General features: G+C 44.5%; 1 protein-coding gene across 2 annotated transcripts in view; it reads right to left on the bottom strand.

Annotated features, from left to right (window-relative positions):
• The window catches only part of MAML2 (mastermind like transcriptional coactivator 2), a 331,734-nt gene extending 317,758 nt beyond the window's left edge, over positions 1 to 13,976 (bottom strand). For both annotated transcript variants that reach the window (XM_008688387.2, XM_008688388.2), the window contains exon 1: positions 12,146 to 13,976. In XM_008688387.2, the coding sequence (XP_008686609.2) occupies positions 12,146 to 12,658 (513 nt within the window). In that variant the 5' untranslated portion in view covers positions 12,659 to 13,976. The remainder of the gene's footprint in view (positions 1 to 12,145) is intronic.
• Positions 13,977 to 16,948: the final 2,972 nt, after the last annotated feature.

Raw genomic sequence — 16,948 nt, 5'->3', positions numbered from 1 at the left:
TTAATGAATCAAACTCCAGGCCTACAACTGTGTTTTTCATACTGGAACCCAAAGCTCCAACAAACAGGGTCAGCGATGGAGTGATTTGCTCATGACTCCCAGGAAGAGTGTTAAGCAATGAACAGGGCTGTGCGCTCGGCCTTCGCCACAGCTGGACCTTGCTCCCAAGATTACTTCAGATCCTCCTCACTCGTATTTCCTTTAAAAAACAAAACATCCTCCCCTTGTCACCTTTCCTTCTTTCAGTTCTTCCTGACAGACCCATTTAAAGGAGAGACTGAAATGTGAAAACCAAAAATGACATACCAGGGAACTTATTCAAAGTGTAGTCACCCACAAGGGGCCTCTGAGGTGATCCAACCCACTCACCTGGTGCCCCTTATTGTTTTTCCAAGAAGGAAAGTAAGTAAAAAGACTTGACTAAGTTGCTGACTAGTTAGTGACACTAGGCCTTCGACATCCAATTCCTAGGCCAGGACTCTCTTACCATATCACTGGTAAGCGTAGTAAGTAGAATATGCGGAAGTGTAAGGTGGGAAAAATGAGGGACTTAGACTAATGTGCTGCAAAAGAAAGGAAAGGAAAGATAAAGAAAAGAAAGAAAGAAAAGGTGAGTTCAGAAACACTGCTCCTCAAGACGGAACACGCTTACTCTTTTCCCTGCACGCCGTTGTAACTAGCAAAGTCTTCTGCGACCTAGAAGATCGAATGCAATTACACTGCCCATCTATATTGGCTATGCTGTTTGACTCTCCCAAGGGCAGCAGAGCAGTACAAGGGGAGTGACATCTTTATGAGGTTAACCCTTTTCTATTTTAAGGGAAGACTACCGAAGGCAGGTGTGTTCCCTGGAGCGTAACAAGAACGCTGGAGATTTGGTAGTTAGGAGGAATGACGGCACCAGGCCGTCATCCAGGAGGGAAAAAATAAATTGCTGTTCGGAGGAATGGCGAGCTGGGGGAGGCTCTAAGAATGTTGATGCACATGAAGTGAGAGTGACAAAGATGACGAAGAGAGATGACAAAGGAAGGGGGGCTTAAATTAGAGCCCAGTGAGAAGGGACAAAGGAGCAAGCCAGGAAAGGAATGTTTGTGCAACTCCACCACGGGCCAGACCACAGGCTAGGTGCTCTCGCGTATTATCTCCTTTAATCCTCGAAAGCTTTGGCACAGTTGCTACCACCAGAAAAAGCAGAAAATGAGTCTCAGAGATGTTAAGTAAGCAGTGCTGGGGTAACACGTCTAACAAGGGGGAGCCATCGCCCCTGCTAAGGTTTCCCAGCTCTGATTCAGTTAACCTTTGCTAAGTTACAAACCACCCCAAAAACATAGTGGCTGCAAACCATGATGTGATGTTTCCCATGATTCTCTAGGCTGGCTGGATGGTTCCTCTGCTGATTTCACCTGGGCTCGCTCACTCATAGGGCTGCATGGAGTTGGAGGACATGCTGGCACGTGACGGCCTCCCTCTCGTGTTGGCAGCTGGTGCTGGTCAGTGACAGGGGTACCCTGGTCCTCTGCGTGGGGACACTCCTCCTCCAGCTGGCTACACCAGCTCCCTTATAAGGTGGCCTCAGTGCTCCAAAAAGCTTCTTTTTTAAAACCACTTTATTGAGGTATGATGGACATAAAAAGCTGTATGTATTTAATATATACAACTTTGTCATCTGGGGATAAGTGTACATCTGTGAAACTATCACCACCATCAAGGCCATAACCATACCTATCAGTTGCCAAGGTTTTCTCCTGCCCTCTTTATTAATTTTACTATTATTTATGGTAAGAACATTTAACATAAGACTTTCCCTCTTAACAAATGTTAAATCAAGGAGGGCTTCTTAAGCCCATCCTCACAAATAGCACAACATCTTTTCTGTCAGATACCACTGGTTAAAACAAGTCAGAAGACCATTCAAGATTCAAGGGGGGCAATGGCATCTAGGTTTTAATGGGAGGAGGAATAAAGTCACATTACAAAGGGGCATGTGGGATAGAATCATTGTAATCATTTAAAAGACAATCTAGTAGTCTCTAAACAAGACTATTCTAAACTCCTTGCTCCTTCTACTACCAAAATGTTACTAAAAATTCCCAGATTGCCCCTGTTGTTTTTATAGATTATAAAAAGTCCTTAATAAGAGGCACTTGCGTGGCACAGTCGGTTAAGTGTCGGACTCTTGTTTCAGCTCAAGTTGTGATCTCAGGGTCGTGGTCTCAGGGTGGTGAGATCGAGCCCCAGATGGAGGCCTGTGTCAGGCTCTGTGCTCAGTGCAAAGTCCGCTTGAGATTCTCTCTCCCTCTCCCTCTGCCCCTTCCCCCACTACACGTGCTCTCCTTCTCTCTCAAATAAACAGATCTTGGGATGCCTGTGTGGCTCAGTCGGTTAAGCATCTGCCTTTGGCTCAGGTCATGATCCCAGGATCCTAGGGTCGAGTCCCATGTCAGGCTCCTTGCTCAGCAGGCAGCCTGCTTCTCCCTCTGCCTGCCCCTCCCTCTGCTTGTACACTCACGCTCTCTCTCTCTGACAAATAAATAAATAAAATCTTTAAATAAATAAATCTTTTTTTAAAAAGTACTTAATAAAAGGACAACTCTTTATAACCTGGAATAGAAAACTTGGGGTCTAGCCCAGCCTCTACTACTCTTTTAAATGGGCTTTAATTTTTTTTCATCTCTGAGTAAAGAATTTGGTCTGTTTTCTAAGGCCTTATGCTACTCCATAAATTGATAGAATAGTGTCCTATTTTCAGATCAGTATGAACTAGACGTCTTGGGGGCTGGGCAGGATGGAGATGAGAGATGGCTAGAAACGAGATGGCTTGTATTTAACATACTTCCTTTCATTGCTGTGGGTACAGAATTTGGGAGGCAGCGAGCAAAGGAATTACTCCTTCCCACGGTTGGTTAAAATCTTCCACGATCTGGGTGCTGCTCTGACCATTTCCCTTTATTATACCAAGGATTGGAGTACAAGTCCTTGCTCTAAGGGCTTCTAGACCTGGTTAGCCTGAACAATTCCTACGCAACGCACACTCACACCCGAGAAGCAGACAGTGGAGGTGAAAAGGCTCCTGAGCTGGTGTCTTCCTGAGGGAAATGCTTAGCTGGGAGCTCTCTCGGAAAGATATTGTTGCCTTGTCTGTGGAAGATCAAGTTCCCAAGGAGAAAACTAATGTTTAATTTAGCACAAAGACAGCTCAGAATCTCTCTCTGGGGGACTGAGCCTGCAAAGAGATCCACATGCAAAGAACCTAAGCGAGAAAAGGAAGCTCTCTTTGGTGCAGTGGCCACAGGACTTGGGCGCAAACTTCACTCAACTATTGCCTCTGCCTGTTGTTTCTGTCAGGAGGACCGCTGCTCTTTCCTGTTTACTTTTATGTCTGTACTTTGTACTTTTTCAACACTTCTGTGAAACAACCAAATGGGATAATACCACTAGCACATGCTTTGGCTGTCTGAAATTACATGGTGCAGTGTGGCAATCAAATGTGCAAGCCATAGCTGGTTTAGCAAGTATTGGTCCACTTAGGTGAACAACAACAACAAAAAAACTTCGTTTCTCAGCTGCTTAGCCAGAGAATGCTTTCGTTTTTTACGTAATTGAGACTCCTGAGACCTCCAGAAATGAGCAGTGCACATTCATTTAAGTATGGCAATCATCATTCCAAAGACACAGTACAGGTACATACTGTATTCAATTAAGCCACATCTTTGCACTCTGGTTACCACGGCGTTAAAAGATTATACTGCGTATCCAAAAGTCTCCTGGTAAGTTATTAGAAGTTGTAGCAAACTTTTGCCTGAAGTAAATTTTCTGAAAAGGAAAAAACCAACACGAACAAAACCAAACCCAGGCATGTAATTAACTTTCCATTCAAATCCATGAGCACCACCTGAAGAGAACTCTGTCTCGCAATGAGGAATTCAAGGTGTTGGGCTGCATGTGGACGACAGTTATCGGTGTTGCTGGGAAAAGTCCACAAATAAAACTCAGCCACATTTCTGACAGAAGAGACTTTTTAAAACGACGATGTTAATGATTCTCTATCAACGTATGAACCTGCCATGACGACTCAGGAAGAACACTGTTAAAACAATATAAAACAAAACAAACCCAACATGAGGTTGACTCTACATTTCCTAAGAATATTACACTTCGAGAGGAAGAGGGGGATTAAGTGTGAACGATGGGGAATAAACACACTAACCAAAAAATTTTGACTACATTCTTTGCTCTGAGTTAAGACCAATAAATCCATCCTTGCCCAAACATCATCCACCCAACAAGACTATTCCTATTCTTATCCTGTCACTTCTGCAGAGAAACATCATGCTTTTGATTAAGAATCATCCTCAACAAAACTTGCTTTGACGCCTTGGCAACATTTTCCTCGCGTTTCTTAGGGAATCAACCTTTAGGTGGTACTGAGCAAGGAAGAGACTCTAAGCGAAGAACCACATCGAGGCGTGAAATTTTCCACACGCCCCAGGTCAGGGGTGGGAAGAGGACAAACTCCTGCTGCCGTTCATTTGCGGTTGCAGTGAGTTAACTGATTCCTTAGTGACTTGAGCCAGGAATCTGGCTTTCAAAAGCATAATTTTAAATCTCCACAGGAGGGAACTTCTAACTCTTTGTGTCTCGGTGACCAGATTCACTTAAGAATTATTCAGCAGTCTGAATTAATAATTCAGCTAAATTGGTAATTTTGGACTAATCAGTTCTAATGATTCCAAACTCTCAATAGACGGTTTAAATTTCTCACTTACCCACAAAGCCTACATGCCACACTTGCTAGGTAACTGAATGGAAAACCAACCTCTATTCCAGAAGAAGTCAAATAAACACTCCAGTCAAGTTCTAGATCAGAGGTCCTAGAATCCCAGGAATGGAAGGGTTATTCATTGATCCTGTTCTCAAGAGGAACACTAGTAAACTCATGCCAGGGAAATGTAAATCTATTCCCGATGACATCTCCATATAAAACTGCTTAGGGATACTGGATAATATGGCATCCATCACTAACCATTGTAATTAATATTAAAGAGAAAAGCCTTGCCCCCACAAAATGCCTCTCACACATTCTGAAGATGGGAATCCTGAGCTGGAAAAAACCACGAATCTGGCTCAGGCTCGTCACCTTTCACAGTAACAACAACAGCTAAATTTTATTGAGCCTCTACTAGGTGTCAGGCAATTACCTCATTTAATCAACAACCCCGAGTAGTTCTATGACAATCATTCCATTTTACAGCTGAGAAAACTGAGGCAGAAGAATTTAATTAGTCTCACCCCTGACCCCAGGCTCTTAACTGCTATGCCGCCTTGCCTCCTTAAGCCAATTTTCACACCTCTATTTCCAACCCTATCCACACCCCTCTTAGCCGTAAATACTAAGAGGGCAAAGGCTGTATCAAATTGCTCACCATAGATACATTAACTTTCATGGCATAGAATTACTGCACAACAATTCTTTATCGAATTAATAGATAATTTCCAAGCTCTATAAAGCACCCACGTCCACAATCTTGTTATAAAATTTCAGGACCTTTGCTAAAATCATTAAGACCTGTAGAGAGCACAGTGCATGTAAATACTATTATTTGACCATTTTCATAGCCATTCCTTCAGCAATTTGGTAGGGCCCAACTCTCTAGCCTTCTTTAAGACTTGTGGAGAATATATGAACATCTCTTTTCATCCCCTCTACAAGGAAATGAAATAGCTTTGAATTTTTCACATCTGCCCCTTAGATACATGTAGAAAAAGGTTGAAGCTGGCAGCCATAGAGAGCCCATTCACTATGGTCAGCATCCCAACATCATCACACCTTCAATCAGAAGGTGTTGGCTTTTCTCCTCTGCCATCTTTTCCATAGGGTACCTTCCCTGTGCCGTGTGAACATGCACCAAATAGGGGAAAATGGTATCCCACTGAAGCTTAGGGCAAGTCAAAGATACAGAACACATGTGCATTAAAAAGCAAGCAAGCAAATCTCAGAGGCCATCTGGAATCACAGCTTCTCAGAAGTTTCTGCTCACAATTTTTTTTTTTTTTTTAATGAAAAGACTTTTGCCAAGTTCATAAACCAGCAAACTCATTTGTTGGGAAGATAAGTTTACACATCAAGAGGAGACACGTTTACCCACAGGGCAATTCTTATTTGCACTGGAAGGCCTAGCGAGCCTGGGAAGAGAGGTGTGTGTTCTGCTTCTTTTCGTTTCTCTTCTGTGTCTAGTGAGCATGCTTTTAAAACCATCTCCTTTCCATGCCAAAGGCCATGTCCTGCGGTATATAACTCACCGGGAATAAGGGAAGTGTGTAAATAGCAAGGCATTAAGCAGCTCAAGGGACTGGAAGATAGGTAATACAGAACACTTAGGCAATGTGCTCTGAGAAGAGGCTGCTGGAGGGGAAGTGTAATACTTGTCTTCAAGTGTATGAAGGATTATTATTGCTTCATAGATGCTGACTCCTCTGAGCCTTCCTTGCTCTACCATTTTCCAGGGCTGCTGGTGTACTCTTGCCAGAGCTTCAGCCCCTCCAGGAAGTGGATCAGCCTCACCTGTGCCCCTCACTGCTCACACCCAACCCTGTCTGTCCCACACCTGATGTTGATACCCATCTGCCCCCCGCTACCCCATCCCACATTTCCGCACGCGCCCTCCTCCCAGGCCCTGCTGCTGCCCCAGGTCTGAAGCTCTCTCCTACCGGCTCCTAACAGCACTCACATTTTGAGCACCTACTGTGTGTCCGACACTGTGCCCGCTGTTCTGCTGTAGAGCACTGGTTTTGTTTTCCAGATAAAGGTACCGATGCCCAAGAAGAAGAAATTATTTCCCCAAGCTCATAAAGCTAGTAGATGTGAAGTGGGATCCGAATACAGGTCAAAATATAAAATCTGGGCGCTAAATTCTTCCATTTACTATTTCTCTAAGCCTCAGTTTCCTTATTCGTGAAGTGGGGCAAGTGTTGCTTACTCACCGGGTTTTTTTTTTTTTTTAAGGCATTATATAAAATATAAAAGTGCCTGGTACATTCTAGGGCTCAATAAGTATTTATTCCTTTTTTCTTCTGATTTTCTACATCAGTTTTGGTCCGTTCCACCTAGTTAGTACTTGTACTGCTCCTTTATCGATGTGGTCTTGATTTGCCAAACGGACTGGTAAACGAGCAGGGACTATGTCTTTAGCCGCACTTCTCTCTATTCTCCCACAGAGCCTGTTACAGTGTGAGGGAAATTAGCATGAAAATGCAGAAGAAAGAATTTGGAATTGTTTTCATTAAACATGATCCAGCCTACGAACATATATAAGGGCCTGGAATAAAGAACAAGGAAGTAGAATCCACTCGGGATAGCTTCCTTGCCATGCACGGCAGAACGGATGATTTTTTTAAAATTTCTGTCCAGGCTTTTTGAGATTAAACAGCAGCGCTAAAAACACACACACACAACAACAATTAAAAACAAGAACAGCTAATCATAGCTGCTCTTTTAGTCATATTTAATTATTATGTCTTAGAACATTTGAAAACCCGTGTTTGTCTTGGTAACTTACAAAAGGTTTACAAGCATAGGGAAGCCACACAATATTAAACTGTAAGGTTTAGAACTCTAAGGTTTGAAAAACATCACCTAACAATGACATTATTTCAAAGAACACAGATGCCTTCTGTAAACAAACACTGACCCAAACAAGCAAGGCATCTTGGTTGACATAACAGCCCTCGCTGTCAAAGCAAGCTTTCTGTCCATTTTTGAAAAAGGATTGTACCAACTTCTCTCCCCACTTGAACTCTTTTGCCTTTGTGAGATCTTATAATTATATTTACTTGAAAGAAGTAGTAGGAAGGTCTTGGAGAGATAAGAACTCTCCCTTTATTACTTTGTTCTGGAAAACAGAACAAAAATAGGTCAGTTCTTAAGGAAATGATCGCTGCATATATAAATAATGTAAACACTCCTATCACTGTCCTGGGGAGGATATTTATCATGTAGACAGCTAGAGACACCCAGATCTGGCCAATGAACTGTTTCTGTTCTCAAACCCCCACTTACAGCTCTCAGACTGTGAACTGTCAATTGGAAACTTGATTATTATCAGTTAAAAATAACCAGGGAACTCTGGCAATGATTTAACTTGTTTGACTTTCTTAAGCTAACAATTAACATTTTAGACTATTGTTGACAAAATATTTAACTTTCCCATGCCATTTGTGCAAACGACTTTTCTAATATTCCTTAAACGCTCCGGTGGACACACCTTTCCCAAGCTGCTCTGGTCCGTGCCAGGGCCTGTAAAGGACATGCGTGCAAAGACCCTAAACACTTAACACTTTCACAACATTGTACATTTTAACTAAGATTTCCTGGGACCTTCAGGAACACTTAAGTACACTGATAACTCAGTCTTATCTTGGCAGCGCTAAATTTGAAATACCAATCCCTCTATTTACAATAAAAGCTATTTCACCATTTAAAACAGACAACTGAAAGCTTAAGTATACTTTTAATCCCTGGAAAAACTGGTATTATGATTCGTTGCTTAGTAGTTTATTATTAGCAATACTAGTAATAATGCCTTGCATTTCTGCAGTGCTTTATTTTCCCCAACGCCTGTTCAGAAACGTAGATTCATTTGCTTCTCTCAACAAGCTAGGACAGCAGTATTGTTCTCTCTGTTTTACGGATGACTGCTAAGTAACTTGTCCTAGGGTAGTGAGCTGGTTAGTGAGCAAGCAGGCACAGAATCAAGGAGGCAGACTCCTTGTCTGATCTGCTTTCTTTCCTCCACACAACGTTAGAGAAAAGATCATCTCTGAAGCCAAAGATGACTTGGAACCACTTATCTATCCATCCTAGCAACACAGTCTATGCAACAGAAAAAAGAGCTTGTCTCAGGCAAAAGGGAAAGATTAATAATGAACCTCAGAAGCTCTAAACCGTACTGTTCCATGGACCAGCAATTATTCAGTTTCACAGTTCATTCAAAGATTCAAACATACTTCACCAGAAAATGATTTAGTGCCTAAAGCCTGCTCCAAGTGGTTAGAAATGCATATCTGCTCAAAGCCCTATAATCCAGGCCCTCTGAAAGGCCCTGTTCCTGCTGTCTCTGCAGCAATGGGGCTTCCCCTGAACTTGTACTTGAGCTAAACGAAGAAATTGGCTGAGTAAGGGCTGCAGAATTAGGCTCTCAATGTGGAGAGAATTAGAACTGGCTTGGAGGTTATTCTTGCATTGTTCTTGAAACTTCGGCTATTGAAAAAAGCTCAGACGTTATATACTTCCTGCAGTACAAAAGCCCTCAAGTCAACGTGATCCCACAGACCAGAAGTTCCCTGCCCTCCACGTTCAGATACGACTGACCACACACTAGGCGTTGCACTAGCAAGTAGGCAGCACACAGAGCTTTCATCCGAGGACGCGGTGCTTATCTGATTTTAGACGATCAATATTCTCTCTCTCTTTGAAAGGACCTTTATGGCCACTTATGGCATACGAATTAACTATTAAAGTGCTACATTCAGCACACCCAGACAGAAATAAATCTGGTTACGGACACAGCAATAAAATTAAGAAAGAATTCTGCCACTCATTCTGCGCAAAGGCCCCTTTAAATTAATAGTGTTTCTGAGAATAAGAGGAACTCGCGTGAAGTGGGACCTGCAGATCTAATGGGTTTGATGAATCACTCCCCAATGCCCAGGCCTCCCTTCAAACACAATGTTATCAGGTTAATACAGTACTTGCATCACCATCTCTGAGCACCATGCTGAGTAACAAAGCTCCAAATTTAGAAGCTAAAATGGAGAAGGGAATTTCCAATAACCAAAAGGCGGGTGGTGGATCAACCTTTGCAATGTCACACGTTTTCAATGAAAGGCAACCATCAGAAATAAACTGTTCTTTTTATTCCTAACTCACATGGCACCTCTCATCATCACTGTGCTTGGAGAGGGGTCTCCTCCAAGGCAATGTTTTAGGAGATGGCTGGTGGTTAGGAGGGAGAAATCAGACTCTCTCTTAAAACAGGAGTGGTACAACAGCCACCTTTGGCTCCTGCACCAACAGGCCTTCAGTTGGGAAAGGTAGGACCCCATCCTCTCACTTCCGCCCAGCATGGATATTGCTATGGTAAAGTCACACTAACCACTGAGGTTGGTTGGTTTCATTTTGCATCCCAATCCCCCGCCCCTGCCACCCCAAAAAGAGGCAGCCTCATTTTACTTCCACGTTGGAAAAAAGCAAAAATCCAAAGAACACGGCCATAAGCAGACATGCCACCTTCCTTGCAGAGGCTGGGATGTGAATGCCACCTCCAGTCTTGGCACCCAGGACAGAGATCAGTCTTTTCCACTGAAAAAGGCCAGGCGCCTCCTCCCCTGTATCATCCCCAGAAACACTTACCAGGAGACTGCGAAGCACACAAAGCAGTATTATTGGGAGACTTGCAGACAGATTATAAATTTACTGGGGACAATCAAGGCATTTAGATAATTTTGGCTGCAGATGCCAGTGACACACACATGCATACAAACCTCATTCTTCTCTCCATTCGAGTGATTTCCCCCCACCCCCACTCCCATTCACCTTAGCAGCTCCCTTTCACAGAACAAACTCCCACTGCTCTCCTAGGGAATTCCAGGGAGAGGTGGGGATGGAACAGGTGGTAGGGAAGGGAAATTAGGCCTTTTAGCGCTAACAGGACCCCACAGGTTAACTGCGTTCTAGGATGAGACAGCAAACACCGGGCAGTTGTTAGCAGTTATTTTTCATCTGGAGTTCGTGCCAGGAAGTTGCAGTTCTAGGCAACCCAAGCAAAATGTGTGTGTGGTGGGGCAGAAGACCACTATCCTAGCTCCCAGAATTTCTGGAAACTTCATAACCACACACCCAGGCTAGGGATAAGGGGAGCTACAAAGAAGCATCCAATAGGCCAGGCTAGGGGGGCATCCTCTCCCTAGAGCTCCTTTCCAAGTTCCTTTGGGAAAGGAGTTCGATGTGCTGCCCTCCTCTCCTTTGGGCTTTTTGAGTACTTTTAGACTTGCATGGCCATTTCCTGTTGCTGACTTTCATTAGGGCTGGCTTGGGTACACTGGAGCTGTGCTGTGAGCGGACACAGAACATCAAGGGCCCCACAGACCTCAGAAACGGAGGAAGCCTACAGGGCTGCGGGGCAGGGCTCCACCTTCTACCCAGAGGCCACTGGCCCAGCAGCTCCAGGGGAAGCCGGCGCACCAGGCAGTCACCTGACCAGGACTGGCACCAAGAACCAATGATTCAAGGGATACTCCCTCTGGGATGGGGTGTGTCTGTGCCTCTGAGGAAGAACTCCCAGCCAGAAACTTAATCAGAACTTTCAGGTTTGCTGTCCTGTCAGCAGGAGTGGCCGAAGACAAGGTACTTCCTTGGATGATAGCGTGTAAACAGCCCCTTTGTGCCTGCCCACTGTCATGAATGCTGCTGGCTGGCGCTACCTGACTGTAGTGCCGAGGAAGAGAAGCTAGGTGGGAGGGCGCGGTGGGGGCATCCATGGGAAATCAGGAGTAAGCCTCTCAAACACATTCCCTCACTAATCTTGGGGAAGTTTCCCCCACATTTCGCTTTTGACTGAGGGGATACTCATGGAACTTCTCTGTTAGACATCGCCACTTATGGTCTCTTAACCCAAGAAGAGGCCATTTCAAAGGGGGAGGGGGAAATGGGAAAAGAAGGAAAAGGCTTTGATGAAGGTCACCTGGACTGATAGTTGCATTCAGGCTGAGGAATGGCTTGCTGGGCCTAATCAGAGTGGCTAGCCAAAACAGGAGGCTCTGGGGGGACAGGGCCTTCCTCAGTGGCTCACTCAGATCTTGCTGGCCTGTAGCCCCCTCTTGACTCCAGAGGGCCTCTGGAGAACTCGGGCTATCTACTGCCTAAGAAACACCCTACGAGTGTAGGAAAACCCATGAATGAGCATCAGCAGAACTCAACGAGTAAGAGTATAAAACTGCACAAACTGCACACCCAAGGGCCTTGGAGGTAGTCAGGTAACATCTTGGCCCTTCTCATTGCTGTCCACTCCACCTCAGGCCAAGGCAAGCTCTACCCTCGCAAAAGGCCACCGGACCACAGCCAGAATCATGAGAAAACCAGGTGCCTTACCGCAATCAGGGCTGAGTTCCTCTGGTCCCCAGGGGTCGAAGCTTGTGACTGCTGCTCCCCGTCGATCCCACCACCGCCACCATTATTGCTACTGTTCAGCAGGTGCTGCTGGTGGTGATGGTGATAGTCTGGTGGGGGCGGTGGGGCTGCTGTCGCTGTTGCTTGAGAGGCTGTAGGAGGGGCAGCAGGGGGCGGTGGAGGGGCTGTAGTGGTGGCGGCAGTGGCTGTGGCCTTGGTGTGTTTTCCAGCCTTCCTAGCCCCCTGGCCATGCTGTACCAGGCTCAGGAGCTGCAAGGTGCTCTCTCTTTCCCGGTCTGAACTCTCAGCCCGACCACGTTCATAGCGTCCTTCACAGCTCAGGTGGTGCTGGCGGCAGACAGCGATCCGAGCCCGGAGGCGCTCCACGATAGCACTGTGCACTCTCGGGGTGACTGAGCCCCCTCCAAGGAGCCCCGCCCCAGGGGCCCCCCCCAGCCCTCCTGTGGGGGCCTGTGGGGGCGCTGTGTCCCCCATCTTACTGGACACAATGCTGCCTCTGGGATGGTGAGGTGGAAGGAGGCTACTGCTGGCTATTGCAGGCAAATCTGTTTTTGACAATGTGAGCTCAGTGTTCAGGGCCACATGAATAGAGGTCTTCAGAGGTTGGGGGGGAGCCGTGGAGAAGGTGTGGGGGAGGGGAGTTAGTAAAAAGAGGGTTAGGAGACAGAACAGAAACCAATCGCAGAGGATTAGTTGGAAACAAACCCTTATCAACTTACTCTAATTGCATTTGACAGCTCTCGAGAAGTTGGACAGAGTTGGTGGGGTTTTTTCTCCCCCACCACACTGACAAGAGCGACTAGGTACTTTGTAAACACACGATCTGGGGGTTAGAGCAAGAATTCAGGGATTGTCAAGCCAGAGACAGAAACAGACAGCAAAGGGAATTGAGAGAGGTATTAATAGAGAGCTGGACTCCCCCTCACCTAGTTGTTTCAGAAAATCTTCTATGGGGATGTTTCTGCAGAGAAACACATCTCTACCACCTCTATGTAACCTGCAGCCTTTACTTTTCCTCGGGTTAGAAAAAAAAAGTGCTGTTTCAGAAAATTTTCGAAGTCAATGTTCAGAATGTACAAAAATCAAGAGAGACTGTCTTTTGGCTTTTAATTTTTCCTCCCTTTCCCTTGGCTCCGGTGTTTTCTCCTCTTTGGGGGTACTGTAGGATGTTGTCTTCTCCCAAAAGAGGGAGATAGCTTTTCAATTGTTAACAATGTCAGTAATTGGACTTTTGGACCGTGCTCTTTTCTTCAGCTAATCCAATCACCGGTAAAATCCTCATTCCCTCTAAGGTTTCCTAGTCTTAAATGAAAGCAGTCTGAAGTCGCTAGCCACTGAGAGAGATCCTTCAACACATTTTTTCTTTCCCGCTTACGCTTCCTCACCCCCGGCTCTATTCTAATACAGTATCAAGAGAGACAAACTCTTCCGAGAGTAATTTACAAACGATGGTCAAACTTACAAACTTCCAGCAAATTGCACCGAGTCATGTCCAGCCACTTTTCTGTCCACTTTTGTACATTCCATCCCCGGCCAGTGGATCTGAGGGTCTGGACTCGCAATAAGCAATGTGGTTCTATCGCTTGTATTGCTCCGCTTTATAGATGGAAAAAAAAAAAAAAAGTAGCTTGTATTTTCCTTTCTCTTTCCCGTCTGTTGTTAGCCGCTTTGCTGACACTGGCTCCACTGCCCGGAGTCACGGCGATACACAGGCTTTCATTGTGCTCCGATAGGAGAGGGAGAGAAAGAGAGAGAGTGAGACAGAGAGGGAGAAAGAGAGAGCCAGCAAGCTGCAGATGGGGGCGGGGGGAGGGGGCGGGCGGGAGAGCTGATCCGCGGCTCCCTGGTGGAAGGCTGGTGCCACTGCACTAGTGAGTAATTGCAGCCAGGCACCGGAGAAAGGGGAACGCAGAGGGCCTCCCAGTGGCCGAAGAGGTAAATCCCAAAGCCTGCGCGTGTCTGTGGGGCTCGCTTAGCCTCACTTGGCTAAGTGGGGAAGGCTGGGGAAATTCCCCAACCTCTACACAACTACTTCACCAGCTCTAAATGTTTAAGAAATTCCCGGCCAGGGAATGTATTTTCCCTTTCAGACCTACATTATGCCCCTCTGAAGGATATCATTTTCATTTTTCAATATGTTGTAAATGACACCACTGAGCACCCTAGCGAGAGCTGGGTGAGCACCGAGGAAATGTTCATTAGTATAATAAGGAAGACGGGTGCGTGTTGGGAGGGGGAGGAGGGCGGGGGTACAGAGGAAATCGCATTGCTAGCTCTGAAAGGGCAGGCGAGTGTCTCTCTACCTGCCTGCCTGTTTTGTGTGTCTTTGGGTAAGTCAACCTGGGTGATTATAAGCAACTCTGTAAGGATAAATAAAATATTTTATGACAATGAAATCACCAGCACCAGTTCTAGAAAAGAAAATAAAGGTTTTTCTTTGAAAATACAAGATAACCTATGACAACTGCAAGACCTGAGGTCTCCATGGCTATCTGGTTTATGTATATAAGGAGGAAAATGAGTATGCAGTAGTCGAGTTTTAAGAAGTTTAATAACACAAACCAAATACATCAGTTACACGGACTCCTGTCCCCTCATCTTCATGTGACCCTGCCTTTAAGATCTCAAACTGTAGATTGGACTCTGCTTCTCATTATCACTTATGGAGAGTAAATGCAGGTGAGCACACTATTGGGATAGTCAGGACCATAAATATGCTGTGAGTCCTAACTTGGATTTGAGGTCTCAAGCAATGAGACTTCATTAATCTAAACCAATTCTCCCATCTCAGTAACATGGTCCTTCTCCAGACTGACCTATGGATAGAAATGAATGGAAGTATCAATGCAAACATTTGTAAGGCTGGATTTTTTTACAGTTTAGTTCCCAGTAGGCTGGCCTGCTTTAGTCCATTTTATTTTCACAAGTTCTGGAATACTTGTTTGGAACTGGGGGCAAGTATACTCTGATGGAATGTAACTTTTTTACTTTTCATTGGAACTTCTATCTGTCCTTTCCAAGGCTAAGTTCCTCACTACTCATATGGGGAAAGGCAGAAATATATTTTTGTTACATATGCAAATTTGATGGAGAACTCTCTCATGAGGTATCATTAAAAATCGAAGGAGTTTTTTGATCATTTTATACTTGATTTTTTAAAAAGTTGTCTTCATTAGACATTATCTTCCATTACTATGGGTACTTCACATTCAGCAATCGTACTTGATAAAAGAGAAAATGTAACATTTAAATTTAAAACACTGTTCACTCTACAGTCATGCCATAGCATTGGTTTTCATTAGTAACACAGAATCCTTAGTCAAATCCGCTATTCCTTCCTGATATAAACTTTGATTTCCATGCTAGACAGGACATACCTTAAAAACTTGTCAAGCAGGAATTTAAGAAGTGTTCATATTTACTAGTGTAAGTCACTTTTTTAGAGTGTCTTTTGTATATGTCTGTCCTTTATAGCCATTTAATTTCAAGCTGAAATCATTATCATCCACATCCTCATTTTCATTCATACCAGCTACTGTTTATTTAATCACTGTTTCAGGCACAGCACTTCACATATTTCTCCCTTAATCCACAGTCTTGAAAGAGAAGAATTATTAACCTCATTTAGAAATGAGGAAACTGAGGCTCACAGAAATTAAACGCCTTGTTCCAGTTCATGTGACTGGGAAGTAACAGCTCAGGACTCTACCTCAACACTGATGTCAAACCTATGCTCTCTTAACCACTGGGTTTGCTGCCTCAGTATAGCAAAGCTGCAATTACACTCTAATCAGCCTGCTGGAGTCTAAGCCAGTCCTGTAATACCTCCAAGAAATGAGTAGTGAGGGGCGCCTGGGTGGCACAGCGGTTAAACGTCTGCCTTCGGCTCAGGGCGTGATCCCGGCGTTCTGGGATCGAGCCCCACATCAGGCTCCTCTGCTATGAGCCTGCTTCTTCCTCTCCCACTCCCCCTGCCTGTGTTCCCTCTCTCGCTGGCTGTCTCTATCTCTGTCAAATAAATAAATAAAATCTTTAAAAAAAAAAAAAAGAAATGAGTAGTGAATAGAACTACCCATCTGAAGATGAGAGCAGACAAGTGAGAAAACATGGTCAATTACATCCAACTGCCAATAAAATAAACATTTATTTTTTCCTCTTTTCCCTCCCCCGCCCTTTTTATGGCATTGTTCTCGAACCCTAAAGTTTCTGTGTAGCCATATGAATTCTTTCAAGCATTACTTTCCTTTTACTTGTCAATTTGTCTCATCATCTCTACTAACCATGGCTACCTAACACCAAAGCACCTACCACCACCACAGTAATAAGGCCCAGACCTAAATAGTTCACAGACATGTGAGCTTTTAAGTTTATAAAGTATTTTTTAGTGTTGTATCAAATCAATGATATTGATGGTTATGATGATGATAAAACAATACAGTATGTCATAATACCTGTAAAGATTGATTCAGTTTTTTCAACATTTCCATTTTCTTATGGACTACTTGCTTTTGGGCCCCCCTAATCCATGCTCATTCTCATTTCCTAACAGCCTGTCTCTCTGCCATTGTTTTGGTGTTACTGTATACCTAAAAGCCTCTTTTATTCTTCAAACACCCACTGAAGAAGTTTGCTTGGTTGCAGTAACCTCAGACATCAGCAAAACTGCTTTTACATTTACTGATCAACAGTCAGAGTGCTGTTCCAACGGGAAAAATGCTTCACGCCAACAAGATGCCTGACCTAGGAACTGGGTCAGCTGCCATC

Source organism: Ursus maritimus, unplaced genomic scaffold (assembly GCF_017311325.1).
Source record: "Ursus maritimus isolate PB19 unplaced genomic scaffold, ASM1731132v1 scaffold_16, whole genome shotgun sequence".
NCBI classification, from domain to species: domain Eukaryota; kingdom Metazoa; phylum Chordata; class Mammalia; order Carnivora; family Ursidae; genus Ursus; species Ursus maritimus.
This window is presented reverse-complemented; position numbering and strand designations above follow the sequence as displayed.